The 27822-nt window shown below is 43.1% G+C and overlaps 1 protein-coding gene across 2 annotated transcripts; it reads left to right on the top strand.

Annotated features, from left to right (window-relative positions):
* Window positions 1–88: 88 nt before the first annotated feature.
* On the top strand, window positions 89–27822 carry MTHFD2 (methylenetetrahydrofolate dehydrogenase (NADP+ dependent) 2, methenyltetrahydrofolate cyclohydrolase). 2 transcript variants are annotated; one of them, XM_027554852.1, is made up of 8 exons: window positions 89–745; window positions 14104–14288; window positions 21431–21553; window positions 21959–22111; window positions 22525–22632; window positions 23756–23848; window positions 24237–24362; window positions 25792–27822. In XM_027554852.1, the coding sequence occupies exons 1-8, from the start codon at window positions 564–566 to the stop codon at window positions 25953–25955; spliced, it is 1134 nt and encodes a 377-aa protein (XP_027410653.1). In that variant the 5' UTR covers window positions 89–563; the 3' UTR covers window positions 25956–27822. The 2 variants fall into 2 exon arrangements, with proteins under 2 accessions (XP_027410653.1, XP_027410652.1); XM_027554851.1 differs by lacking the exon at window positions 89–745 and adding an exon at window positions 4452–4789.

The raw sequence follows: 27822 nt of genomic DNA, 5'->3' as shown, positions 1-27822 counted from the left end.
GTAGCCTCTACTTGCTAAAACTAGAGAAAGCCCACACACAGCAATGAAGACCCAGCACAGTCAAAAATAAAAATAAATAAGTAAATAAAAGAAAAAAGACCTTAGGTTGAAGTCCCAATCTAGCTTGCAGGTTTTCAGCTGGCGAGCCATGAAGGAACAGTGATAAGGTAAGAAAATATTGAGACTTAGGGGTTGGTCCTAGATGGGCTTGTGGGACATCATGAGCCAGGTGTACCAGGGAGGATCCTCTGCTGATGTGTACCCATTTTTATCAGACTGGTCAACCCAGAATGCTTTGGGGCTCTAATGCAGAACCTAGGTCCAGACTAGAGGAATGATGGCAATTAACATGATTTATTATAGAAAGATGGTGTGGAATGGCTATGCTTATGCACATCCAACAGCAGGTCTAGGACAGAAATGTTGCTGGAGGTTTTGATAATTTATACTGTTCTTCTGACTCTGAACTTTTTCTTCTGTGTTCATTCCTATTCCATTTCTTTCTTTTCTTAACCCCAGAAAACTGGTGTGGCTACCAAGATGTACTTTCTGTTGACAAGTGCATGTGTGCTAAGTTGCTTCAGTTATGTCTGACTCTTTGTGACCCCACAGACTGTAACCCAAGCTCCTGTGCCCATGGGATTCTCCATGCAAGAATATTAGAGTGGGTTGCCATGCCCACCTCCAGGCAATCTTCTGGACCTAGGCTTCGAACCTGCATCTCTTATGTCTCCTATTTTGGCAGGTGGGTTCTTTACCACTAGTGCCATCTGGGAAGCCCTCTGTTGACAAGTGCTGACCTTTTATTTCCAACTTGCAGCTAGGTCAGCTCCTGCTGATCATCCACACCGGGTAATACCTTCTGTACCATTCCTTTGCAACAACTTTTTGGGCACTAATGTCTGGTTGGGAGACTACCTTGGAAGGGATAACATCTAAAATCATAAGTGCCTGGTGGACTTTTTTTTGCCACACCACACAGCTTGCAGGATCTTAGTTCCCCAACCAGGGACTGAAGCTGCACCCCCTACACTGCAAGTGTGGAGTCCTGACTACTAGACTGCCAGGGAAGGAAATGGTGAATTTTGACAGCAGAATGAAACCTATAGATAGCACTGCTGCTGCTGCTAAGTCGCTTCAGTCGTGTCCGACTCTGTGCGACCCCAGAGATGACAGCCCACCAGGCTCCCCCGTCCCTGGGATTCTCCAGGCAAGAACACTGGAGTGGGTTGCCATTTCCTTCTCCAATGCGTGAAAGTGAAAAGTGAAAGTGAAGTTGCTCAGTCGTGTCCGACTCTTAGCGACCCCATGAACTGCAGCCTACCAGACTCCTCTGTCCATGGGATTTTCCAGGCAAGAGTACTGGAGTGGGGTGCCATCGCCTTCTCCATAGATAACACAGGAGTTAGCAAATCACCTCAGGTTCAGGCCTGAAACAGGTCAGGCTGTATCAATCCTGTCCCTTCTGTGCCATATACTCTGGGATGGGATTGGGAAAAATTAAGACAACAGGAATTAAAACAGAAAAAACTTACTAGCTTATGTAATCTGATTTGGCCACAATATGAGTTAGGATATTTAAATGGAGTGAGATGTTCAAATTTTGTATCTTGGCAATGGAACCCAAAAGGAATTTAGGCATGTGTAGCTCAGAGGTATAACTTTAGGAAGGACACAGAGGACATATTAACTGACCCAGCCTACAGGGTCAGGATCCCATACAAACGAAGCTCCTTCCTCCCCAAGGTACAAAATCTTTTGGCTATGAATTTCATAGCCCACTGTGCCCCAGACATTAGGCACAAAATTCAGAAAACAACTGCTGATCCTTAGACTCCTGATGAACGATTTCTTCCAATTGGCCTAGTTGTTTTTCAATAATAGGGATATGGCTGAAAAGACTGAACACACCCAGAGAAATATGCAAAAGGCCCAGATGATGGCAGTGGTTTTGATCACTCAAAGGCCAACAAAGGGGAAACTGGTTTTTCTGGACCAATCTGATCCTTGCAGACCATTAGCCCCATGGGTACCTGGATAGGACCAGTGTACCCTGTGTGAACAGAAGGGGCACCAGAGGGAGGATGGCAATAAACATGCCCTATAGGGCATTGGAAGAGGGAATGCCCCAGACACCAGAGAGCCACGGGGCCGTGGCCATTGAGGGTTTTGCAATCAGAAGACTGATGGGGCCCAAGGCCAAAAGTGACTCTGCCTAGAGATACCATCTACATACCTAATGCCTTGCCTCAGGTGGTCATTGATGTAGCAGGCTACTTGATAGAATTCCTTACAGATACTAGTGCTATTAGGGGAGCCACTGACAAAAGCTGTCTGCCTGGACTGGACACAACATTAACCATTTGCATGAGTTATCTTACAACAGGAGGTCCTGGTAAGGAACCTAGAACAAACAAGCTACCACCAACCAGAAGAATTCGGGAAAGGTCAAAAGGGGAGACACTAGTCCATATGTCCTACCAGTTTCCCAGAATCTTCTCACTGGATCTCTCTTGGCTGAGCGATTTGTGTGCTACCAGGAATGACCCTGAGTCAGAATGATTGGCCAGAGACAACCCATCACCATAAAACCCAAGACTGTGAGCCTTGTGGTAAAGCAGTTCTCCTGGGTTCCCTTATCCTGAAGCTCTCTGACTGGGGACACTTCCCAATAAAGTCTCTTGCTTTGTCAGTACATGTGTCTCCTTAGACAATTTCTGAGTATTCAATAAGAGCCCACACAGGGGCCCTAGAAAGGGTTCCCTTTCCTGTAACAGTGCAACATTTTCAGTCTTAACCTGAAGAATTGGAAACCTTAGCAATCATAAGGAGTGAGGGGGTGTCAGGGAAGAGGCAGGGGTGCACTTTCCTGGAATGCCTTATGTGCAACATCAGTGGCCAATGGTTTCTACATTCCTTGCTGTTTGTGCCTGATTGTCCCATCCCTTTAAAGGGAAGAGGTTTATTAACTAAGTTAGGAGTCACTCTGTTTCTCCATGGGTGAGAGAACCACCCTCATCATCTAATGATTCTAACAGAAAGTGGAAAGGAAGAAAATCTGAAGCTAAAGTAGAAGCCTTAGTAGACCCTGGAACGTGGAATATCGAGGTTATTGTTCAGTTGCTCAGTTGTGTCTGACTCTTTGAGACTCCATGGACTGCAGCATGCCAGCCTTCCCTATCCTTCACCATCTCCCAGAGTTTGCTATGTTCTTTAGAGGAAAAAAAAAAAGAGAGAAAGAAGAATGAAGGAAAAAGAAAAGTAATTGTGGGGGTGGGGTGGGGTGGGGCTGGAATCACGTGTTACCTTTAATTATCATGCTCAGGGTCATTTGATCTAGAAAAGCACCTCATCCTTTGTCTTTCATGACTTTGACGTTTTTGAAGAGTACAGGGTGCTTTTCTTGTAGAACCTCTCTCAGTTTTGACTTGTCTGATACATTCTTGGGTTTAGATTTACGAATACCTTCCAAAATTTCAGGACTGTGGCTTTTTCCTGGACTGTTTTAACATTCCAGGTCTATGATCTCTCCTCTATATGTGTAAATAAGAAATCTGTAATGAGTTTAGGGAATTCAGTGGTTTAAGAAAATCACCCCATTCAATATTCAGGCTGGCCATGACTTATAAAGTGGTGTGTCCTCCTCACTGCATCATATCTGAGGGCGTATAATGTGTGCTTGTCCTGTTACTGGTGGTGTTAATTTTGATCACTTGTTTAAGGTAATGACTGTCAGGTTTCTCCGCTGTAAATGTGCCATTTCCCCCGTTTGCTATTAATAAAAAAACATTGTGGGAGAGATACTTTGAGACTATGCAAATAAGGCTGCCAGACAGATAAAATACAGGAAGCCCAGTTTAATCTGAATTTCCGATAACAGATAAATACTGTTTTTGTTTTTTTTTAACTCTGCTGGGTCTTTGTTGCTAGGCAAGGGCTTTCTCTTGTTGAGGTGGGCTGGGGGTTACTCTCTAATTGCGTTGGCTTCTCTTCTTGCAGAGTTGGCAGGCTTCTGTAGTTGCTCTGCACGAACTTAGTTGTCCTGCCATACATGGGGTCTTAGTTCCTGGACCAGGGATGGAACCCTGGTACCCTGCAGGGAAGGCAGACTCTTAACCAGTGTACCACCAGGGAAGTCGCCAGATAAAAGTAAAGTATGACTCGTCCTCTCAAGTTTAATTGGGCATCTTGTATTTTTGTTTGGAAGATCTAGCAAAACTATATGTAAATCACTTGTTCCTCATCCAACTTCAGTTGTTTTGACATTCATTGATGAGTCTCAATTTTTACTATGATTTTGCCAAATAGTTGTTTTCTAACTGCACCTTTCTTCTACATATACTAGCTGCTATTCCATCTTCCTATCTTTTTATCCACTCTTAACAGCGTCTGGCACACAGTAGGCACTCAAGATATTTGCTCAATGAATGAATGACTTGTCCGGGCTTCCGGGACAACGGTTTGGCAGGGGCTTGGCTGGCTCAGCCAGTCTAGGCAAGCTCTCCAGTCTTCAGAGTCACGCAGGGGATTCTCCAAGGTAAAGGAAGACAACGATTGGCTCCTTCAGCGGCCCAGCAGACTGCAAGTGGAGAGCGCAGGGACCAATGGGTGCCGGCAGGAGGCGAGGCCTGCCACGCTGCCGCGGTATAACCGTGCGGCCAGCGCGCGCATCTTTCCCCGAGCTGACGATGGCCGCAGCCTCCTTTATAACCTCTTTGGTCACCCGACTGCTCCGGTCCGCGCAGAGTGGCCGCCTCCATCAACGCCCTTTCCACCTCTCGGCAGTGCGGTAAGAGGGTCGGCGGGCTGGGTCAGCGCGGAAAACCGAGGGGAGCTGAGCGCCGGCTCGCCTAGGGACGCCTTTCTGAAGCATCTCGGTCCCGGGCGGTGGTGGCCACAGAGAGGGGTGTGGCGGGGCGACGCGGCAGCCCCGCTTGGCCTCAGCGTACCGCTAGGGCTCTCGCTCTGCGTGTGGGCTGAGTCCGGGAGCCCGCCTTTCGGGAGGGAGCCGGTCTCCGGCAAAGCTCCGGGCGTTGCCCTGTCTCGAGGCCAGTCCGCCGGTGGGACGGGGCCCACGGTGTGGAGCAGAGGTGCAGGCGGGCTCTGGGACGCCACGATTTACGTGGGAGCATATAGAAGTCACCGGCCAGGACCGACCTTGGCCGTGAAACCGAGAGCTGGAAAGCCGTGACGTTTTGGCGAGCGCGAGTAAGAGTTGTAAGTGAGCAGCCGCTAGCGACCCGCCCCTTCCCGGAACCCTAGCGGCGGAGAGGGTTAGAACAGTCTGATGAAATCCCCCACAAGCTTTGCTCGCCCGGTACCAGCACTTCCTCCAGGTTGTGGATGTGGCTCGTGCTGCTCTACAAGCTGCTCCTTTCCCTCCCGAGAGAATAATAAATGTGCAGTAGTCACCGGGATTTTGACTGCAGCCCGCCTGGAGTTGGTCAGTGCCAGATCAAGTAAACTGAGGTGGTGAACACCCGGGAAGAGAAGAGGGAAAGCTCTGTCTTGAGTTTTCTTAGGGAGGTTATAAATATTTCATGATCTTTCTGGACCACAAATTCCCATTCTAAACATAGATTGAAGAGTTTTGGGGGGAGGGAGAGCTGTGATTTCAGTTCCCTAAATCTATGCACCCTCTTTCCTTTCAGTCTTTAGAGCTTATTTGTAACAGCAGCCCCTTTATCCAGGTACTGTGCTAGGCTGTGCATTATTCAAAGATGGTAAAAAATGGTTCTTTCTTTAGTGGAACTTCCCTACCTGTCAAGGGGCAGAACAGTGTGTAATTTCAAGTCTGTAAAAATGCTATTAGAGATGTTTTCCAAGGTGCTGTTGGACCACAGAATGGGGATTAATGCATTAAAAAAAATATTTGAGACTTCCCTGGTGGTACAGTGGATAAGAATCCACCTGCCAATGAAGGAACACAGGTTGGATCCCTGGTCGGGGAAGATTCCGCATGCGGTGGAGCAACTGAGCCCACGTGCCACAAATACTAAGCCTGCCAGTTGCAATTACTGAAGCCCGCAAGCCCTAGAGCCTGTGCTCCCTGGCCACCTGTGCTCCCAGCGCCACAAGAAAAGCCACCACAATGAGAAGCCTGTGCTTGGCAAGAAAGAGTAGCCCCTACTTGCCGCAACCAGAGAAAGCCCTCAGGCAACAACGAAGACCCAGCACAACCAAAAATTAATTAATTAACATAAAAATATTAATTTATTTGGTTGTACTGGGTCTTAGTTGCAGCAAGTGGGATCTAGTTCCCTAACCAGGGATGGAACTGACCCCCTGCAGTGGGAGACCTGAGTTCTAGCCACTGGACCATCAGGGAAGTCTCTAATCCATTGTTGGAAGATTTCTGGGGAGACATTCAAGGATTTTCTTAGTCTGACCCTGATCTGCCTTTCCAGCCCCATGTTTTATTATTCCCTGTTCTCCTCCCTCTTCCTCCCTTCCTGAGTTCTGGCCACATGCGCTTCCATGATTGAAAAGAGATTTATAAGGAGCTTCTAATTTGTAATCTAAAGAACTGGAACAGTTTGCTCACACTGTCTAGTAACCAGTGTCCTCCTTTCACTTTTCTGGATGAATAGGTTTCCACATCTCTGAAGGTAGTAAGTACATTTAGTATTCAGGGTTCTGATGTATTGCTTTGATTACTGCTAGTTGGTAAAATTAAAACGTCTTTTTAAAAATATAGGTCTGCATGTATTCCTTTGGGTGGATGGGTGGGGGTAGTGTGAGAGTTTTCATGGTTAGATAGTATTGTAGACCATGGGGTATAGAAAAAAAAGAAAAGAACTTTGGAGGCAGAAATTTGTGTTTGAATTTTGTGACTATTGTTTCAGTTTCTTGTTCTGTATAATGGGCTTATTATAATAGTCCCAAGTAACTGAGAGTAATGTATGTAAAACTCGAACTGAAATGTCTAGTGTTTAATAAATGTAGAGTTCCATCTCCCTTTGTGTCTTTGTTCACTCATTGCTGACTAATTGGTAGATAACAGAACTCTTTCCAAAATAAGTCATGATCATGAATTGTAAATTATATCTGATACTAATTTTTCATGGAAAATCTAGTACTGCTAAGTTGCTTCAGTCGTGTCCGACTCTGTGCAACCCCATAGATGGCAGCCCACCAGGCTCCCCCGTCCCTGGGATTCTCCAAGCAAGAACACTGGAGTGGGTTGCCATTTCCTTCTCCAATGCATGAAAGTGAAAAGTGAAAGTGAAGTTGCTCAGTCGTGCCCGACTCTTAGCGAACCCATGGACTGCAGCCTACCAGGCTCATCCATTCATGGGATTTTTCCAGGCAACTGTACCGGAGTGGGTGGGAAAGTGAAGATGCTACTGACGGATTTTGGTTTCTAATTTTATTTGGACAGTCCTTCAGTCCTTTCTAGTCAAGCACTTCTAAATAAGTGTTAGCTAATATGGTTAATACATTTTGGATTCCCTGTGGGACTAATTCAGTCTCCATTTCCATTTATTCTGGGGTAGCAGTAACTTTTGGGGAAGGCAATGGCACCCCACTCCAGTACTCTTGCCTGGAAAATCCCATGGCTGGAGGAGCCTGGTGGGCTGCAGTCCACTCGGTCGCTAAGAGTCAGGCACAACTGAGCTACTTCACTTTCACTTTTCACTTTCACGCATTGGAGAAGGAAATGGCAACCCACTCCAGTGTTCTTGCCTGGAGAATCCCAGGGACGGGGGAGCCTGGTGGGCTGCCGACTATGGGGTCCAACAGAGTCGGACACAACTGAAGCGACTTAGCAGCAGCAGAAGCAGTAACTTTACCTGCCCTTCAGCAAAAAAAGTTAAAAAGTTGGGAAATTAGGTAATGAGGCCCTCATAGGACTGTGTTTCACATTTGGCAGAGTTGTGGTCCAAGGAGGAGGGCTAAAATAATTATATTATGAACAACACTTATTGCATTGTGGCTTTGTTTTGGTTCTTGTTACTGTTTGACTCTTTTTGTAAAGCACCTGGCATAACATCCAGAACTTGCCTCTGAAATTTGGAACACTGGTTTCTCCCAGGACCCTGCGTCCTTAGCTTTATTGTGTCATGCTTAGTCCCAGTGTGCTGCTACCATTTTCTCTTAAGTTTACTGCTTTCAAAAGGAACTTTTTAGTGAAGTGAAATCTAACTTCACTCAATATTTTTATAGATCCTTCGGTTCAGTTCAGTTCAGTTCTATTGTATTGTTAAAGATGTGTCTCTGTAAATCTAACCAACAGAAGAGAGTTAGAAATTAATTTTTAGTTAATATATATGCTTAGCACTTTATATCTTATTTCATTCAATATAAATTACTGTCCTAAGCCCTTTTAAACTAATCTTGCACTCTATTTCTGTCCCAGGACAGGTATTTTCGATATTATCATAGATCAAGAATGTTGCCAGGGGTACTTGTATCAGCAAAGCCCTTTTGAAGAAGTTCGCTTCAACCCTAAATCTGAAATGGATTTGTAAATATTAATGTGTTTTCCTTAATTTCCTTAATATTACCATGAATATATATGAAATGCTGTTATATATTTTACACTATACTAGTATCATCAAGTAAAATCTAGGTAAAAGCATTTGGTTTGCTATAAAATTGTGGTATCTTTTAAAAATGTTTATTTATTTAAATAATTTATTCATTTTCCAGGTCTTAGTTGCTACATATGGGATCTTACTTGTGGCATGCAAACTCTTAGTTGTGGCATGTGGGATCTAGTTCCCTGACCAGGGATAGAACCCGGGGCCCCTGCATTGGGAGTATGGGGTCCTCTTAGCCACAGGACCACCAGGGAAGTCCGTTGATATCATCTTACTATCTCAAAAGATGGAAATACAGATTAATATAAGGTTTAGATATAAAATTACTGCATTACATCTAAGACACTGAGACTTGGTTTAAAGTAGGTATTTAATCACAATGCAACTTAAAAGCAGGCATTGAAGACTTAGACTGTTAGAGCTTTAACATTTTATTTAACAGTGGCCTGGCAAATTAATTATATCTGACCATACAAAATATCCAGTACCTTGATGTCATCCCTGAGTGTTAAATATGTGCTGTTAAAAAAAAATATGCGATATAAGGGGAAATAGGTTGTTTCGATGTTTCAAAGAATCATGTTCTTAATTAGTGTTGAGTTGTAACATTCCTTATGACACTGGGGACAGAAATCTGAAGGGAAAGTCTTGTTTTCAGTGGTGGTCCTTTTTCGTAAGGTACACCTTCTTGTTCTACTTGAAGTAATGTGAACTTTACTGTACGGATATATGTGGAAATAAAGCCAGGAATCTTCCACATTGGAACCCAGGAAGAGCTGCATAATCAGTTGTTATTAGGGAGAGATAGGCTTTCAGAGATTTGAACATATTTGAGGGACTACAGGTTCTTCTAGATCTGAGTTGTCTCATTGTCCCCTAACAAGCAGGTTCTCATCCCTGTGATTCTAGTATGTGAATGTAGATCAGAGAGAGGCTCTTACTGATCTAGTTCCCTACCACTACTCCTGATGCATAAGCTTTTGCACCAACTAGACTGCAGGCCAGCCTAGAAATTGTTGTTCTGGGCATCAGATACTCACTCCTGGTGTGTCAGCTGTGGATGGGGTACTGAGGTCTTGTGGTAGAGCACACTGCCATCTATGAGATGGATTCTCCCTGGTCCCCCTTCCAATCCCAATTCTTTTTTAAAATAAATAACTGATTAATTTTTGGTTGTGCTGGGTCTTCCTTGCTGTGCGATGGCTTTCTCTAGCTGCTGCACACGGGGGCTACTCTTCGTTACAGTGCACAGGCTTCTCTTGCTGCAGAGCACGGGCTCTAGGTGTGGGGGCTTCCGTAGGGGCAGCGCACAGGCCATAGAGCGATGGCTTCCCAGCTGTGCCACGTGGGCTTAGCTGCCCTGAGGTATGTGGGATTTTCCTGGATCAGGGATTGAACCTGTGTCCCCTGCATTGGAAGGTGGATTCTTATCCACTGTACCACCAGGGAAGTCCACAATCCCTATCCTTCTGAAAAATCTTTTCGAGGAAGAACTATGGAGAGGAGTTGTCGTTGTGTCTGATTCTTTGCAACCCCATGGACTGCAGCACGCCAGACTTCCCTGTCCTTCACCATCTCCTGGAGTTTGCTCAGACTCATGTCCATTGAGTCGGTGATGCCATCCTCTGTCGCACGCTTCTCCTTGTGCCCTCAATCTTTCCCAGCATCAGGGTCTTTTCCAATGAGTCGGCTCTTCCCATTAAGTGGCCAAAGTATATAGAGCTTTAGCTTCAAGCAGCAGTCCTTTCAGTGAATAGTCAGGGTTGATTTCCCTTAGGATTGACTGGTTTGATCTCCTTGCAGTCCAAGAGACTCTCATGAGTCTTCTCCAGCACCACAATTCAAAAGCATCAGTTCTTCGGCGCTCAGCCTTCTTTATGGTCCAACTTTTACATCTGTAAACGACTACTGGAAAAACCATAGCTTTGACTACGGACCTTTGTCGGCAAAGTAACATCTCTGCTTTTTAATATCCTGTCTAGGTTTATCATAGCTTTTCTTCCAAGGAGCAAGTGTCTTTTAATTTCATGGCTGCGGTCACCATCTGCAGTGATTTTGGAGCCCAAGAAAATAAAATCTGTCAGTTTCCACTTCCCCCCCTTCTATTTGCCATGAAGTGATGGGGCTGGATGCTATGATCTTAGTTTTTTGAATGTTGAGTTTTAAGCCGCCTTTTTCACTCTTCTCTTTCACCCTCATCAAGAGGCTCTTTAGTTCTTCTTTGCTTTCTGCCATGAGGGTGGTGTCATCTGCGTATCTGAGGTTGTTGATATTTCTCCCAACAATCTTGATTCCAGCTTGTGCATCATCCAGCCCAGCATTTCTCATGATGTACTCTGCATGTAAGTTAAAGAAGCAGGGTGACAATATACAGCCTTGACGTACTCCTTTCCTGATTTGGAACCAGTCTGTTGTTCCATGTCTGGTTCTAACTGTTGCTTCTTGACCTGCATACAGATCTCTCAGGAGGCAAGTCAGGTGGTCTGGTATTCCCATCTCTTGAAGAATTTTCCACACAGTAGTAATTGTAATTATTACAATTACAATTGTAATTGTAGTGATCCACACAGTCAAAGGCTTTAGTGTACATAATCAATGAAGCAGAAATAGATGTTTTTCTGGAATTCGCTTGCTTTCTTGTGATCCAACAAATGTTGGCAATTTGGTCTCTGGTCCTTCTGCCTTTTCTAAATCCAGCTTGTACCTCTGAAAGTTCTCAGTTCACATACTGCTGAAGCGTGGCTTGAAGGATTTTGAGTGTTACCTTGCTAGCATGTGAAATGAGTGCAATTTTGTGGTAGTTTGAACATTCTTTGGTGTTGACCTTCTTTGAGATTGGAATGAAAACTAATTTTTCCAGTCCTGTGGCCACTCCTGAGTTTTCCAAATTTGCTGACATATTGAACATAGCAGTTTATCCAGGTCATTAAGACCTTTTTTGTATAGTTCTTCTGTGTATACGTGCCACCTCTTCTTAATCTCTTCTGCTTCTGTTGAGTCCCCTACCCTTTCTGTCCTTTGTACGTTCCATCCTGCATGAAATGTTCACTTAATATCTCCAGTTTTCTTGAATAGATCTCTAGTCTTTCCTGTTCTATTAATTTCCTCTGTTTCTTTGCATTGTTCACTTAAGAAGACTTTCTTAGCTGTCTTTGCTATTCTCTGGAACTCTGCATTCAGTTGGGTATATCTTTCCCTTTCTCCCTTGCTTTTTGCTTCTCTTCTTTCCTCAGCTATTTGTAAAGCCTCCTCAGACAGCCACTTTGCCTTCTTGCATTTCTTTTTCTTTGGGATGGTTGATCACTGCCTCCTGTACAACATTAAACCTCCATCCATAGTTCTTTAGGCACTCTGTCTACCAGATCTAATCCCTTGAATCTATTTGTCACCTCCATTGTATAATCATAAGGGGTTTGATTTAGGTCATACCTGGATGGCCTAGTGGTTTTCCCGATTTTCTTCAATTTTAGCCTGAAATTTTGCAGTAGGTATTGTCCAGTATATTGTTTATTGGTTTAACTGCATAACATCATTTAAATATTTAAAAGTACATATAGATTAAAAGCCAATTCACTAACTGGGAAATGATTCAAAACATTTGACTAGATGCTAACACGGGCAAAATATAAACTACAAATGGAATATAAGCATAGAGAACAAACTAACATCATAGCGGTGAGAGATCAAATAAAACATTGCAAGTTAACGGCATTTTTTTTTTCCTACAGTTGTCAGACATCAGGAGGCAGGATGGTATAGCATTAAGAACCTAGACTCTGGATTCAGAAGAGCTAAACATGGCATCTAGTGACATGACATTATGTCAAGTACTAATTATCAGTTACTTAAATTCTCCAAGTTTAGATTAATGGTAGTAATTATTTCAATCAATTTTATTTTCTTAAATATGTAGCTGGACACAGATTTACCACTTGAACCTCTCCTTCAGATTTTAGTTGTCCCTCGATTAGGAACTATGTAGTCTAATCTAAACTTTTAGTTTGGGAAAGTTTTTTTTTCCAGTTTTCTTCAGAAGTAATTGACATACATCACATCCTTAGTAACTCAGTGATGAAGAATCCACCTGCAATACAGGAAATGCATGTTTGATCCCTGGGTCAGGAAGATCCCCTGGAGAAGGAAATGGCAACCCACTCCAGTATTCTGCCTAGGAAAAACCCATGAGCAGAGGAGCCTGGTGGGCTACAGTCCATGGGGTCTCAGAAAAGCCGGACATGACTTAGCAACTTAATAATTGACATACATCTCTGTGTAAGTTTAAGGGATACTGCATGATGGTGTAATTTACATACATTGTGAAATGATTACCACAGTAGGTTTAGTTAAAATTCATCATTTCATATAGATATATGTTTTTAAGAAATATTTATGTAATCTTTGGCTGTGCTGGGTCTTTGTTCCTGCGCGCATTCTTTCTCTAGTTTTGGCAAGCCGGGTTACTCTCTGGTTGTGGTGCTCCAGCTTCTCATTGTGGTGGCTTTTGTCTTGTTGTGGCCCATGGGCTCAGCTGTCCTGTGGCATGTCGGATCTTCTGGGCCAGGGATCAAACCTGTGTCCCCTGCATTGCAAGGCAGATTCTTAACCACTGGTCGCCAGAGAAACCCTCATATAGATACTGTTATAAAAATATAAAAATTCTCCTTGTGATGAGAACTCTTAGGATCTCTTATTTTAGCAAGCTTTCTATATATTATACAGCAATGTTAACTAAAGTCTTCACTGTATATAGTACATTATGTCCCTGCTGCTGCTGCTGCTAAGTCGCTTCAGTCGTGTCCGACTCTGTGCGACCCCATAGACAGCAGCCCACCAGGCTCCCCCGTCCCTGGGATTCTCCAGGCAAGAACACTGGAGTGGGTTGCCATTTCCTTCTCCAATGCATGAAAGTGAAAAGTGAAAGTGAAGTCGCTCAGTTGTATCTGACTCTTAGCGACTGCATGGACTGCAGCCTTCCAGGCTCCTCAGTTCATGGGATTTTCCAGGCAAGAGTACTGGAGTGGGGTGCCATTGCCTTCTGCGACATTATGTCCCTAGTGCTTGTTAATCTTATAACTAGAAGTTTGTACAGTTATCCTTCAGTATATGAGTAGGATTGTTTCAGGAACTCCAAGGATACCAAAATTCCCAGATGCTCTAAGTCCTTTATAAAAAATGGCATGGTATTTGTATATAACCTATCCTCCCATATACTTTAAATCATCTCTAGATTATTTATTTATAATACCTAATACCATGTAAATGCTGGGTAGATAGTTGTAAATACAATGTAAATGCTATGTAAATAGTTACTAGGTGCAGGGCAAATTCATGTTTTGCTTTTTGGAATTTCCTTCCAAGTATTTCCAACCCGTGGGTTGGTGAATCCTTGAATGGGGAACGAATAAATAGAAGGGCCCACTGTGCCTTTTGACCATCTTCTTCCAATTCCTCCTCCCCTTCCACCCAAAGTTATTGGTACTTAATGACACTTGCGTAGTCTTTATTTATTCTTTACAAAAATTCAAGCCATGTGTTTTTGTGATTCTGTTGCCTTCTGCAGAAATGAAGCTGTTGTCATTTCTGGAAGGAAACTTGCTGAGCAGATCAAGCAGGAAGTGCGGCAGGAGGTGGAAGAGTGGGTGGCGTCAGGCAACAAGCGGCCACACCTGAGCGTGGTTCTGGTTGGAGAGAATCCTGCGAGTCAGTCCTACGTCCTCAACAAAACCAGAGCAGCTGCCAGCGTGGGTATGTGTCACTCTCAGACCCCAACTACTGTTAAATTGAGATTTAATCGGAGGCAAACTATTGTAACTTACGTTTCTTTTTTCTGCTTAGGAAACCCAAACAGAGGAGGCTAATGCGTTCAACTGAATCCAAATATTTGTCAGAAAGGAGGTTTATAGACTAGGACTGGAGGAATATGGTTGGTTTCTTGGTGTCTTCTGGAATGTAATCTAAATTCTGTTACAGGCCAACTTTGATAAGTGACCTTGAACACCGTTTACATCTGCTTTCCTTGAGCAATGAGTCTGTGACTAAAGTATTTGAGCATTTGGTTGAGGAGACCTCAGTGATGTGGCCTAGAATATAGTCATGGATTTGCAGGAAATGACTCTGGCTTCTTTGAAATAGGCTGTGGTTTCTCCACCAGTGGTTCCAAAGCCAATTAAAGCATACAGTTTAGCCGTGGTTGAGGGTTTGGATGCAGAAGGAGCAGGTCTGAATGATGGGAGGTTTGGGTTCTAGGTCTCACTGTCCTGGAGACTGTGTGGCCACAGATCAGAGGTGAGTAGGCTCAGCTGTGCCCCTGCCTGCTTCTCTGTGGGTCAGTGGTCTGAGCACTGTGTGCCCACCCTTCTGAAGGGCTGTGAGACCACTGCACCATGAGCCCTTGGCATACTCTGTTCTTTATCACTGAGGATTGAGGCCTCCTGCCCTCTTCAATGAAAAACCTTTAGGTTTCTCTAGTAGTTCAGTGGTGAAGAATCTACCTGCTAATGCAGGAGACACAAGTGCAGTCCCTGATCTGGGAAGAGCCCATGTGCCATGGATCTGCTAAGCCCATGCCCCACAACTATTGAGCTTCTCCACAAGGGAAGCCTTGTTGCAATGAGCCTGCGCACTGCAGCTGGAGAGCAGACCCCACTGACCGCAACTAGAGAAAAGCCCACGCAGTAACAAAGACCCAGCATGGCCAGAGTAATTATAAACAAAATTATAAAAGTAAAACCTTTAGAACATCTAGAAACTAGTAAGCTATGGCTTTCTAAAACTTTGGAATGGGAGGTAGCATGGTATAGTGGAAAGAACATGGACTTTGGAACTGCAAAGACTGGCTTTGTCACTAGCCGGCTTGTATTTCAGTTTCTCTGAGCCTTGTCTATAAGACGAGGTTAATGAAGATTATGTAGAATAATACATAGAAAGTACCAAGCTAGTACTCTTTCAGTGTTTTGTTTGAGAAGTTACTCAAGGTTACCTCTGTGAGCCTGTTGAAGCTTTCCAGCTACCAGGGCGGTTGTGATGATTAAAAGCCTTGCTGATAGCGTGGCAGGCAGTGTAGCCTTGCCCCAATAAATGCCTCTATTTTATTTTATTCTTTTATTCTTCGAATACTTTTGCCTAAAATTCTTTAGAAGTTTTTACTGGAGTGTAATTCTTTTTACAGTGTTGTGTTTCTTTCTTCTTATAACAAAGTGAATCAGTCACTGTTCTTCAGTCACCAGTCGTGTCCAGCTCTCTGCCACTCCATGGACTGCAGCGCTCCAGGCCTCCCTGTCCCTCACCATCTCCCAGAGTTTGCCCAATTTCATGTCCATTGAATCGGTGATGCCATCCAACCATCTCATCCTCTTTCGCCCTCTTCTCCTCCTGCCCTCAATCTTTTCCAGCATCAGGGTCTTTTTCAATGAGTCAGCTGTTCACGTCAGGTGGCCAAAGTATTGGAGCTTCAGCATCAGTCCTTCCAATGAGTATTCAGGGTTGATTTCCTTTAAGATTGACTGGTCTTTTTTCCTTGTTTTCCAAGGGACTTTTGAGTCTTCTCCAGCACCACATTCTGAAGGCATCAGTTCTTCGGCGCTCTGCCTTCTTTATTTTCCAGCTCTCACATCTCCTCATGACTATTGGAAAGACCATAGCCTTGACTATACAGACCTTTGTCAGCAAAGGGATGTCTTTGCTTTTTAACACACTGTCTAGGTTTGTCATAGCTTTCCTGCCAAAAAATAGTAGTCTTTTAATTTCATGGCTGCAGTCACCATCCACTGTGATTTTAGAGCCCAAGAAGAGGAAATCTGTCACTGCTTCCACCTCCTCCCCTTCTCTTTGCCATGAAGGGATGGGACTGGATGCCATGATCTTAGTTTTTTTAATATTGAGTTTTAAGCTGGCTTTTTTCCTCTCCTCCTTCGCCCTCATCAAGAGGCTCCTTAGTTCCTCTTTGCTTTCTGCAATTTAAGTGGTATCATCCACATACCTGAGGTTGTTAATATTTCTCCCAGCAATCTTGATTCCAGCTTGTGCTTCATCCAGCCTGGCATTTTGCATGATGTACTCTGTGTATAAGTTAAATAAACAGGGTGACAATAAACAGCCTGTCATACTCCTTTCTCAATCCTGAACCAGTCAGTTGTTCCATGTCTGGTTCTAACTGTTGCTTCTTGACCTGGGTACAGATTTCTCAGGAGGCAGGTAAGATGTTCTGGTATTCCCATTTAAGAGTTTTTCACAGTTTGTTATGATCTACACAGTCAAAGGCTTTAGCATAGTTAATGAAGCAGAGATAGATTTTTTCTGGAATCCCCCTGCTTTCTCTGTGATCCAGTGAATGTTGGCAGTTTGATCTCTGGTTCCTTTGCCTTTTCTAAACCCAGCTTGAACATCTGAAAGTTCTTGCTTCATGTAGTGCTGAAGCCTAGCTTAGAAGATTTTGAGCATAACCTTACTAGCATGGGAGATGAGTGTAATTGTCCAGTGGTTTGAACGTTCTTTAGTACTGCCCTTCTTGGGAAGATGATTGATCTTTTCCAGTCGGTGGCCACTGCTGGGCTTTCCATATTTGCTGACATATTGAGTGCAGCACTTTAATAGCATCATCTTTGAGGATTTTAAATAGTTCTGCTGGACTTCCATCACCTCTATTAGTTTTATTGGCAGCAGTGCTTCCTAAGGCCCACTTGACTTCACATTCCAGGATATCTGGCTCTGAGTGAGAGACTACACCATCGTGGTTATCTGGGTCGTTAAGATCTTTATTGTACAATTCTTCAGTGTATTCTTTCCATCCCTTCTTGATCTCGTCTGCTTCTATTGGGTCTTTACCATTTCTGTCCTTCATTGTGGCCATCTTTGGATGACAGGTTCCTTTGATGTTTCTAGTTTTCTTGATGGGATCTCTAGCCTTACCCTTTCTGTTGTTTTCCTCTGTTTCTTTGCACTGTTCGTTGAAGAAGGTCTTCTTGTCCCTCCTTGCTGGTCTCTGGAACTCTGCATCTAGTTGGTATACCTTTCCCTTCCTCCCTTGTTTTTTGCTTCTCTTCTTTCCTCAGCTATTTGTAAAGCTGTCGTATGTATACATAGATCCTCTCTTTTTGGATCTCCTTCCTATTTAGGTCACGCAGAGCATGAAGTAGAGTTCCTGTGCCGTACAGTTATTCTTGGTGTTGTTTAGTCACCGAGTCGTATCCGGCTCTTTGCAACCCTGTGGACTGTAACACACCAGGCTCCTCTCTCCATGGAATTTCCAAGTCAAGAATTCTGGAGTGGGTTGCCATTTTCTTCTCCAAGGGATCTTCCCTACCCTGGTGTCAAACCCACATCTTCTGCATTGGCAGGTGGATTCTTTACCCCTGAGCCACTAGGGAAGCCCTGTGCTATATAGTAGGTTCTCATTCATTATCTCTTTTATACAGACCACCTTACTTGCCTCCTGAGAAATCTGTATGCAGGTCAAAAAGCAACAGTTAGAACCAGACATGGAACAAGAGACTGTTTCCAAGTTGGGAAAGGAGTATGACAAGGCTGTATATTGTCACCCTGCTTACTTAACTCATATGCAGAGTACATCTTGTGAAATGCCAGACTGGATGAAGCACAAGCTGGAATCAAGATTGCTGGGAGAAATATCAATAACCTCAGATATGCAAATGATACTGCCGTTATGGTGGAAAGCGAAGAGGAACTGAAGAGCCTCTTGATGAAAAGTGAAAGACAAGAGTGAAAAAGCTGGCTTAAAACTCGACATTCAAAAAAGTAAGAACATGGCATCTGGTCCCATCACTTCATGGCAAATAGATAGGGAAACAATGGAAACAGTGACAGACTTTATTTTCTTTGGCTCTAAAATCACTCTGGATGGTAACTGCAACCATGAAATTAAAAGATGCTTGCTTCTTGGAAGAAAAGCTATGACAATCCTCAGATCAGATCAGATCAGTCTCTCAGTCGTGTCCGACTCTTTGTGACCCCATGAACCGCAGCATGCCAGGCCTCCCTGTCCATCACCAACTCCCGGAGTTCACTCAGACTCATGTCCATCAAGTCAGTGATGCCATCCAGCCATCTCATCCTCTGTCATCCCCTTCTCCTCCTGCCCCCAATCCCTCCCAGCATCAGAGTCTTTTCCAATGAGTCAACTCTTCGCATGAGGTGGCCAAAGTACTGGAGTTTCAGCTTTAGCATCATTCCTTCCAAAGAAATCCCAGGGCTGATCTCCTTCAGAATGGTTGGATCTCCTTGCAGTCCAAGGGACTCTCAAGAGTCTTCTCCAACACCACAGTTTAAAAGCATCAATTCTTTGGTGCTTAGCCTTCTGCACAGTCCAACTCTCACATCCATACATGACCACAGGAAAAACCATAGCCTTGACTAGACGAACTTTTGTTGGCAAAGTAATGTCTCTGCTTTTGAATATGCTATCTAGGCTGGTCATAACTTTCCTTCCAAGGAGTAAGCGTCTTTTAATTTCATGGCTGCAATCACCATCTGTAGTGATTTTGGAGCCCCCAAAAATAAAGTCTGACACTGTTTCCACTGTTAACCCGTCTATTTCCCATGAAGTGATGGGACCGGATGCCATGATCTTCGTTTTCTGAATGTTGAGCTTTAAGCCAACTTTTTCACTCTCGACTTTCACCTTCATCAAGAGGCTTTTTAGTTCCTCTTCACTTTCTGCCATAAGGGTGGTGTCATCTGCATATCTGAGGTTATTGATATTTCTCCCGGCAATCTTGATTCCAGCTTGTGCTTCTTCCAGCCCAGCATTTCTCATGATGTACTCTACATATAAGTTAAATAAACAGGGTGACAATAGACAGCCTTGACGTACTCCTTTTCCTATTTGGAACCAGTCTGTTGTTCCATGTCCAGTTCTAACTGTTGCTTCCTGACCTGCATACAAATTTCTCAAGAGGCAGATCAGGTGGTCTGGTATTCCCATCTCTTTCAGAATTTTCCACAGTTTATTGTGATCCACACAGTCAAAGGCTTTGGCATAGTCAATAAGGCAGAAATAGATGTTTTTCCGGAGCTCTCTTGCTTTTTCCATGATCCAGCGGATGTTGGCAATTTGATCTCTGGTTCCTCTGCCTTTTCTAAAACCAGCTTGAACATCAGGAAGTTCATGGTTCACATATTGCTGAAGCCTGGCTTGGAGAATTTTGAGCATTACTTTACTAGTGTGTGAGATGAGTGCAATTGTGCGGTAGTTTGAGCATTCTTTGGCATTGCCTTTCTTTGGGATTGGAATGAAAACTGACAACCCTAGACAGCATATTAAAAAGCAGAGACATTACTTTGCTGACAAAGGTCCGTCTAGTCAAAGCTATGGTTTTTCCAGTAGGCATGTATGGGTGTGAGAGTTGGATCTTAAAGAAAGCTGAACACCGAAGAATTGATGCTTTTGAACTGTAATGTTGGAGAAGGCTCTTGAAAGTCCCCTGGACTGCAAGAAGATCAAACCAGTCAATCCTAAAGGAAATCAGTCCTGAATTCATTGGAAGGACTGATGTTGAAGCTGAAACTCCAATACTTTGGCCACCTGCTGCGAAGAACTGACTCATTGGAAAAGACCCTGATGCTGGGAAAGATTGAAGGCAGGAGGAGAAGGGGATGACAGAGGATGAGATGGTTGGATGGCATCATCGACTCGATGGACATGAGTTTGAGCAAGCTCCAGGAGTTGGTGATGGACAGGGAAGCCTGGTGTGCTGAAGTCCATGGGGCCACAAAGTGTCGGACAGTAGTGAGTGACTGAACTGAAACTGAAAGCTAAGCAGAAAAGAAAAAATAAATTAAAAAAACAAACAAAGAAAAGCTCTGTGTGTGTTCCTTCCACTAGGGTCTGCTCTTGAAGCTGGCCCAGAGCACACGTGTCAGCACAGGCTGACTGGAGCACAGGCTTCCATGGGCATGTCTGCAGGGGCTGGAGCAACTGGAAGAAGCCTTGGAGGTGGGCAGCCCTCTGCCTGCCTGGACCCATGACTCACAGAGGCTTTGAGCAGGGGTGGTGCTTGGGTCCACTGGGACCCCAGCAGCCAGAGGAGGCCTTGGTGAAGGTGGGGCTCAGGCTGGAACCCCAGCAGCCTGCCAGGGCCTGAGCAGAGTGGGGAGACTGTGGCTTGAGAGGTGAGCGAGCCTGCCACACCTCCTGGGCAGGCGTGTGCTCCCATTACTGCCCGAGGAAGCTGGGTTGGTGGGCCGGGAAAGGTTCTGCCCTGGTGGCCCCACGCTTCATGTGCCACTCAACAATGGTGCCTTGCTGCCATTGTGGTCCAAGACCCTCCTCCCACCAACACCTCAGGCCATCCCCTTACCACCAACTGCTGTCCCCTCCCCGGATCCACTCCCCAAATCCCACTCTGCAGCACCCAGCCCTCCTCCCCACCATGAGACACACAGACTGGGGTGTGAAGGGCTGCGGCATGGACCGTATGCACAGGCTCCACTCCATCTTGCCCCCCACACACTGGCTGCTGCGTTCCCCTCTCATCCTGAGGTCCCCCTAAGATCCTTGCCTTTCCCTGCTGACCCCCCACTGTGAGGATGCTTCCCTGAGTGTGGGATTGCTTCCTCTCCCCCAGCTTCCCCCAGGGGTGCTGGTCCTGTCCTGCCTCCACTGTTCCCCACTTCCTTCCCACACCCTACCTGGGAAGGACACTAAACAGAAAAGAAAAAAAAATTTTTTTCTTTCTGAAATAAAGATTGCGCTGGGACTCCTCCCATCCCCCTAGGTGTCCGAGGCCCTCTGCCAGTGCCCAGCACGCGCTCCAGAAGAACTTCTCTGACGCACCTCTGACACAGAGTGAGGAGACGTGAGCTGTGTGTTCTCCTCCTCCGCCATCTTCCATAGTCTATTTTTTTTTTTTAACCTTGAAAATTTTTTATAGGAATCAACAGTGAGACCATTCTGAAACCAGCTTCAATTTCAGAGGAAGAACTGTTGAATTTGATCAATAAACTAAATAATGATGATAATGTAGACGGCCTCCTTGTTCAGCTGCCTCTTCCAGGTGAGATTTACATAGCTTTATTTAAAATGATCTCTGAGGCGTGGAGAGGCTTGTTTAGTTTATACAATTGGCTCCTCATATGTATTTGTCTTAAAGAAAGGGGAGGTAAACTCAAGAGAGTGAGTATGTTGTTAGATATGGGACCGACCTACTCAGAATACCAATTACTCCCTGACTTGGTATTGAGGTCTTAATACAAAGGACAGTGGAGGGAAGTGGTTTGGAGAGGACAAGAGGACACTGGTTTGGTCTTGGCATTTGGCTTTGCTTGCTGTGTGTTCCCAACGCACAGATGAATAAGTTGTGGGGTGAGTTATAGAAGGGGAATGGGTTTCGAGTACGCTGGAGTCAAGCAGTGCTGACTATGCAACAGTGACTTGACCACTGCTCTGATTTCTTTTTCAGAGCACATCGATGAGAGAAAGGTCTGCAATGCTGTTTCTCCAGACAAAGATGTCGATGGCTTTCATGTAATTAATGTAGGGCGAATGTGTTTGGACCAGTGTTCCATGTTACCAGCTACTCCATGGGGTGTGTGGGAAATAATTAAGCGAACTGGTAGGTATCTCCATCTCAGTATTATCAAAACATACTTACGAAATGGTAAAAATTCCTACAGAACAAACAGTGGAAACCCCCCTTAGATCATCTAGTCCTACTCCCCAGAGCCTAACTCCCTTAGCAATTGCCTGCAACTGTTTTTGCTGCTTCATCCAGAAAACTCTGAAGGAAACTTAAGCTTTGATAGTGGTGATGGTGCACATTCGTATAACACTTTGCAGCTCGTGTTTCCTTTCAGCTTTCACTGTGTGTAGCAAGTGATGGTTCAGTTGACGGATGAGTCAATAAGCTGATAATTTCCTTCATTATCACAATTAGAGTTACATCCTAAGGTGTCAGTCTTCCTTTTTCTTAGGTGCTCTAAGATAATCTGGCACTGTGTGAAACGCAAATATATTCATTTTTCATAGGCATTCCAACCCTAGGGAAGAATGTGGTTGTGGCCGGAAGGTCAAAAAATGTTGGAATGCCCATTGCAATGTTGCTGCACACAGATGGGGCACATGAACGGCCCGGAGGTAAGAATATTGCTCTCGGGAGGGTGTCCTCCTCTCCCTTGTGAGAGAGACTACCCTGTGGATGCTTGGAGGTGTTTGTTAAGCTTTATTTGTCTCTGTTATAGTTTTGTTAATAGGTACTTTGGGAGTAATCTTTGTGGAAGAAGATGTACTCAGTGTTACTTGAGAGTTAATTTATATTCACTAGTATGGCACCCCACTCCAGTACTCTTGCCTGGAAACGCCCATGGACGGAGGAGCCTGGTAGGCTGCAGTCCATGGGGTCGCTAAGAGTCAGGCACGACTGAGCGACTTCACTTTCACTTTTCGCTTTCATGCATTGGAGAAGGAAATGGCAAGCCACTCCAGTATTCTTGCCTGGAGAATCCCAGGGATGGGGGAACCTGGTGGGCTGCTGTCTATGGGGTCGCACAGAGTTGGACACGACTGAAGCAACTTAGCAGCAGCAGCAGCAGCAGCAGTATGGAACTAGTTCAGAAGTAGATATGTCTCAGAAATTTGAGTTTTGAGTGGAAGCATGGTTATAGACAATTAGAATTTTCAGTTATGGCTTTGATAGTTGGAGTTAAGAAGTATAACTTATTCAAAATTAGTATCCTCATCTGTGCCATTTGATAGGAAAAAAATATCTTAGACCATTGCAAAGGATTGAATTCATATGACTGTAATGTGTCATCATTATGTCAAATTCTGTTAATTTGAGAAAAACTCTCAAATCAAAGTTATATGATTATCATAATATGACCATACATGATTATATCAGAGATAAAATATATCAGAACTAAATATTTCCACATATCTTTCAGCACACTTTTAAGAAAAATCCTTGAGTAATTCTAGTGACATTTTGTTTAGAAAGACTGTTAAAAAGGATAAGGAATAAATCTAATGATATATGACTCCAAAGGGTAGAGCTAGGACCAACAGGTAAAAGTTACAAGAAATTGAGTATTAGTTGTTGTTGTTATTTTTTAATGACAATTGGCTTCCCAGAAAGTATGGTGTAAGATTTGTCAATTATTTTTTCAGAGGTCTTGAATTTCTGGCATGGCTTGCCTAACTGAGATCTAATCCATTCCTAGCTTTGATTCAGAAATCAAGACATCTGTTTTTTAACTCATAGGCGATGCCACTGTCACAATATCTCATCGATACACTCCTAAGGAGGAGCTAAAGAAACATACAGCTCTTGCAGATATTGTGATCTCCGCTGCAGGTAAGAGCACCAGGGAGGGGGTGGAAGTACCTTGCTCAGAGAAGGAAGATGGACCTCTTATTTCGAATTTGCCTGCTGCCCTGTCGTTTTATTCTGTATTCCCCTAGGTTTGACCATAATGTCAAAGCTGCTTACAAAGATGAGAGTTGTGGTTGGAATACTGATTTCTGGCTTTCTATTATATATTTGATGGATAAATGTTATTTCTACAGCCTCAAAATATTTCTGTTCACTATATGAAGTTTAATTGTTTCCCTGGTTAATAGTTTTTATCAGTTTTTATAAAACAAGCTAATTCATTCTTGCAGGTATCTTGAAATTGATAAGAATCCTACAGGTGGGATATTCTTTTCAGTACTAAATTGATCATTCCGATCTCCTTTTTTAGGTATTCCAAATCTGATCACAGCAGATATGATCAAGGAAGGAGCAGCTGTCATTGATGTGGGAATAAATAGAATTCAAGATCCCATAACTGCTAAACCCAAGTTGGTTGGAGATGTGGATTTTGAAGGTAACTTTTTAAAATATAAAAATCAATAAATACTACTTTTATTGAACAATTAGGGCAGACTATTTACTTTTTCTTTAACTTTTATACTTATATTACCTTGGTTATTACCATTTATTATCATTTTTACCATTATTATCATTATTACCATTTATTATCATGCTTTCCATGATAATTAAGAGAAATCTTTTAAAAAATTATAGTCATTCTAGAATTTAGGTGTTTGTATCATCAAATTATGGAGAACAAATATAAAGTTTTCAGGAAATTTCTTTCTTCTCTTTAGGGTTATTCTATAATGAAAACAAGACTTTTAATGAGTCTGAAAATTTAATGAAGTGATTTTTCTAAACCATTGAGTTTCCTAAAAAGTATTACAGACTTCTCATTTTCATACTGAGAGAAGAGATCTCAGACTTGCAATATTAAAAGTCCAGGAAAAAGCCATATTACTAAAATTTTGGAATTCCCTGATAGATTTCTCCTTTCAGTTCTGAATTTATCTGAATTTTATGCTGATAATTCTATTTCTAGCTTTCTATTTCTTCTCAAGCAGTCAGACCCAAGCCTAGGTATCTAAGTGATTTTTCCCTTTAGATTGGATTAAAAAAATTCTTTTTACTTTCCAGAAAATTACTTTGCTTGGTGCTTTGGGCAAACAGTATAGTTAAATAAATAGAATAAAATTAAGAAAATATTGTAAGCAGGTTTTAATTGAAGTAATCCTTATTATTATTATAGTTACACTTCTATACAGTTAGCTACTGAGATGTTTCTTTTTAAACTGATTTAATATGGAGGAAAAGTATGGCTGGTTATTTAAGTATATTCATTGAATAACTCTGCTTATTATATGCATGTTATTTTATTACTGGTTTTTTTTTTTTTTTGGCCACACTGCACAGCATGTGGGATCTTTGTTCCCTGTGAGTGCTCAGTTGCTCAGTCATGTCTGACTCTTTGCAACCTCATAAACGATAGCCCACCAGTCTCCTCTCTCCATGGGATTTTCCTGGCAGGAACACCAGAGTGGGTTGCTGTTTCATCCTCCAGGGGATCTTCTGACCCAGAGAGTGAACTCAAGTCTCCTGTGTTGCCTGCATTGCAGGCAGATTCTTTACCACTGAGCCACCGGGGAAGCCCTTAGTTCCCTGACCGGGTATCAAACCTGTACCCCCTGCAGTGGAAGCTCAGAGTTCCAACTACTGGATCGCCTGGGAAATCTCTAAATGTGTGTTACTTTGTTAATATGTTCAAAAGCCCTTGTTCTTGGGTATTGTAGATGTGATTTTTTTTTTTAATGAGTTTGAGGTTTATTGAGATGCTTATGTATATTATTGCTTTTTCTTTGACTGCTTCTTCCATGATATGTTGAAGTACATAGAGTTCCTTTGCCATAATTAAAGAGTTTGCCTGTCTTATCTCTGTGTAGGAGTCAAGAAGAAAGCAGGTTACATCACTCCAGTCCCTGGGGGTGTTGGTCCCATGACTGTGGCAATGCTGATGAAGAATACCATTATTGCTGCAAAAAAAGTGCTGAGGCTCGAAGAGCAGGAAGTACTGAAGTCTAAGGAACTTGGAGTAGCAAGTAATTGACTATTGTGTCTTCTGTGTCATGAACAGCACTCCAAGCCAGTTCAAGAGGAAAACCAGGTCAATAGACATGCAATATTTTTTCTTTACTTACATGGCTTTAAACAATGCTTTGTATTTATTGTAAGCTTAAATGAGTGTGTGTTTGCACACGTAGCTCTGCAGTAACCTACCAGGGAGCATGCCACTGTCATGCTGGGTCATGTGATCCAACCAAGAGAAACATTACCCTAGAGATTCACAGGGAGGACCCTGTCCCCCTGAGAATGGCTGCTTAACTGTGTCAGGCCTCTTCAGTTGAAATTTGTCTTCTTTAGAAAGGTAGCTGTGCTCACCATTACACCACCAATGTGCCCAAGCTTGGCTTTTCTATGATTGCATTTCCCAAGTGCTATTCCAATGATGAGTTGATACTCACTTTTAGGTTCCAAGCCTTTTGAGTTCAACTGGTCAAACCAAAGGAAAAATGTTGCTAGAGAAAATTAGGGAAAAGTTAAAGAAGAAAGAAATGATGGTAATTGAGTAGGAAAAAATTTACCCTAATTTATTATATGTGTTGATGATAAAGAAGGAAAACTGCATGTTGATAGTCTCCCTATCATTTTGTGACTCAGTCATTGGGAAGATGTCTGGGGTTTTCCCATTTGCTATTAGCCCTTGTTTTATGTTCCTTACCGCTTGGGGTCTCCCCATTTTACTTTTCTAGGATTGAAAGGCTTATTTTATAAATTATTCATGTGTGTTGTCATATTTGACTTTTCCTATATCCTGAAACTTCACTGTCAAATTTTTATACTGTTAGAGGTGTCTGTATGGTTTCTTTAGTGTATCTTGAAACCTATTTTTGGAAAACATAACTTGGGCTTGATAATCATTAGGGCAGCTATATATAAGTATGCAACTTACTTTTCCACCAAAGAACTGTCAACAGCTGGCAGCTTTTCTCTGCTGCACCTGTTGGCTTTCCTTGATCAATTTTTGATAGTGAGAGTTAATACTGAATTTAATCAGACTTTATTAAGGGACTTTTTGCATCATTTTGATTTTTTAAATAAAACACTTCTGACTTGATATGGAAAGAGTTTCTGAAATACTTCATCTTTCTGCTACTATCCTCCTGTGGCCTAATTTTTCTCATTGGATGTAATCAATTTAAATATTCCTATATTTGGTAACATCCAATCCTTTGACTTTAACAAATTGGTTTAAAGAGCTGTGGAGAAACCAGCCTAGTCCTTTTAATTGTACATCCCAAGCCAGAAGTTTCATCTGTAAGCTTCATTTCAGTGGTTAGTCTTGTTCTGAGTATTTTAAACCATATGTTCAATTTACACGGGACTTCTTGATGTGTTTTGCCAAATCTCCCCCTCCTCCACATAATATGTATAAATTTTTTTCCTGTGTGTGTATGTGTTTAAAACATTAGATTGCACAGATCGGAAGGTATTTGCTGTGGCAGGCATGTTTGCGGCTCGGATGGGTCCTGTGTCTTCTGCTCGAGGGCTGAGTAGTTGGCTTTCATAAAGCAGGAGCAGCTCCCGCTCCAGGCAGCTTGAGGCAGCGAGAGGAAGGAGAACAATGCAGAGCCGCCCTTCTCCCCTGCTTGTTCCTTTGCTGCCTTTATGCTTTTGATAGTTTTCTGGAGAGGAAGAGGGGTGATAGTTCTAGAAATGTTTTTGTAAATGAGGTATAGTTCCTGTCTGTACATCATACCTGCTGACTCACCTAAATTATTAAACGTGGAGCAAGATGAGCAAATGGGATTAAGTTTTATTGAATTGTAGTTACAAGTGGAAAAAAGTATGACCTGTATGAAGAAGTAACAATATGTCAACCTGTTAAAAGCTATTAAAATTAAAATGTTCCTGTG

The sequence above is a fragment of the Bos indicus x Bos taurus genome, chromosome 11 (assembly GCF_003369695.1).
Source record: "Bos indicus x Bos taurus breed Angus x Brahman F1 hybrid chromosome 11, Bos_hybrid_MaternalHap_v2.0, whole genome shotgun sequence".
Classification (NCBI taxonomy): Eukaryota; Metazoa; Chordata; class Mammalia; order Artiodactyla; family Bovidae; genus Bos; species Bos indicus x Bos taurus.
This window is presented reverse-complemented; position numbering and strand designations above follow the sequence as displayed.

Coding starts and splice junctions, on each gene's coding strand:
- MTHFD2 (XM_027554851.1), top strand. CDS start 4,605: ATGGGTGCCGGCAGGAGGCGAGGCCTGCCACGCTGCCGCGGTATAACC. Junction 22,112..22,524: donor GGAAATAATTAAGCGAACTG/GTAGGTATCTCC, acceptor CATTTTTCATAG/GCATTCCAACCCTAGGGAAG. Junction 23,849..24,236: donor TATTGTGATCTCCGCTGCAG/GTAAGAGCACCA, acceptor CTCCTTTTTTAG/GTATTCCAAATCTGATCACA.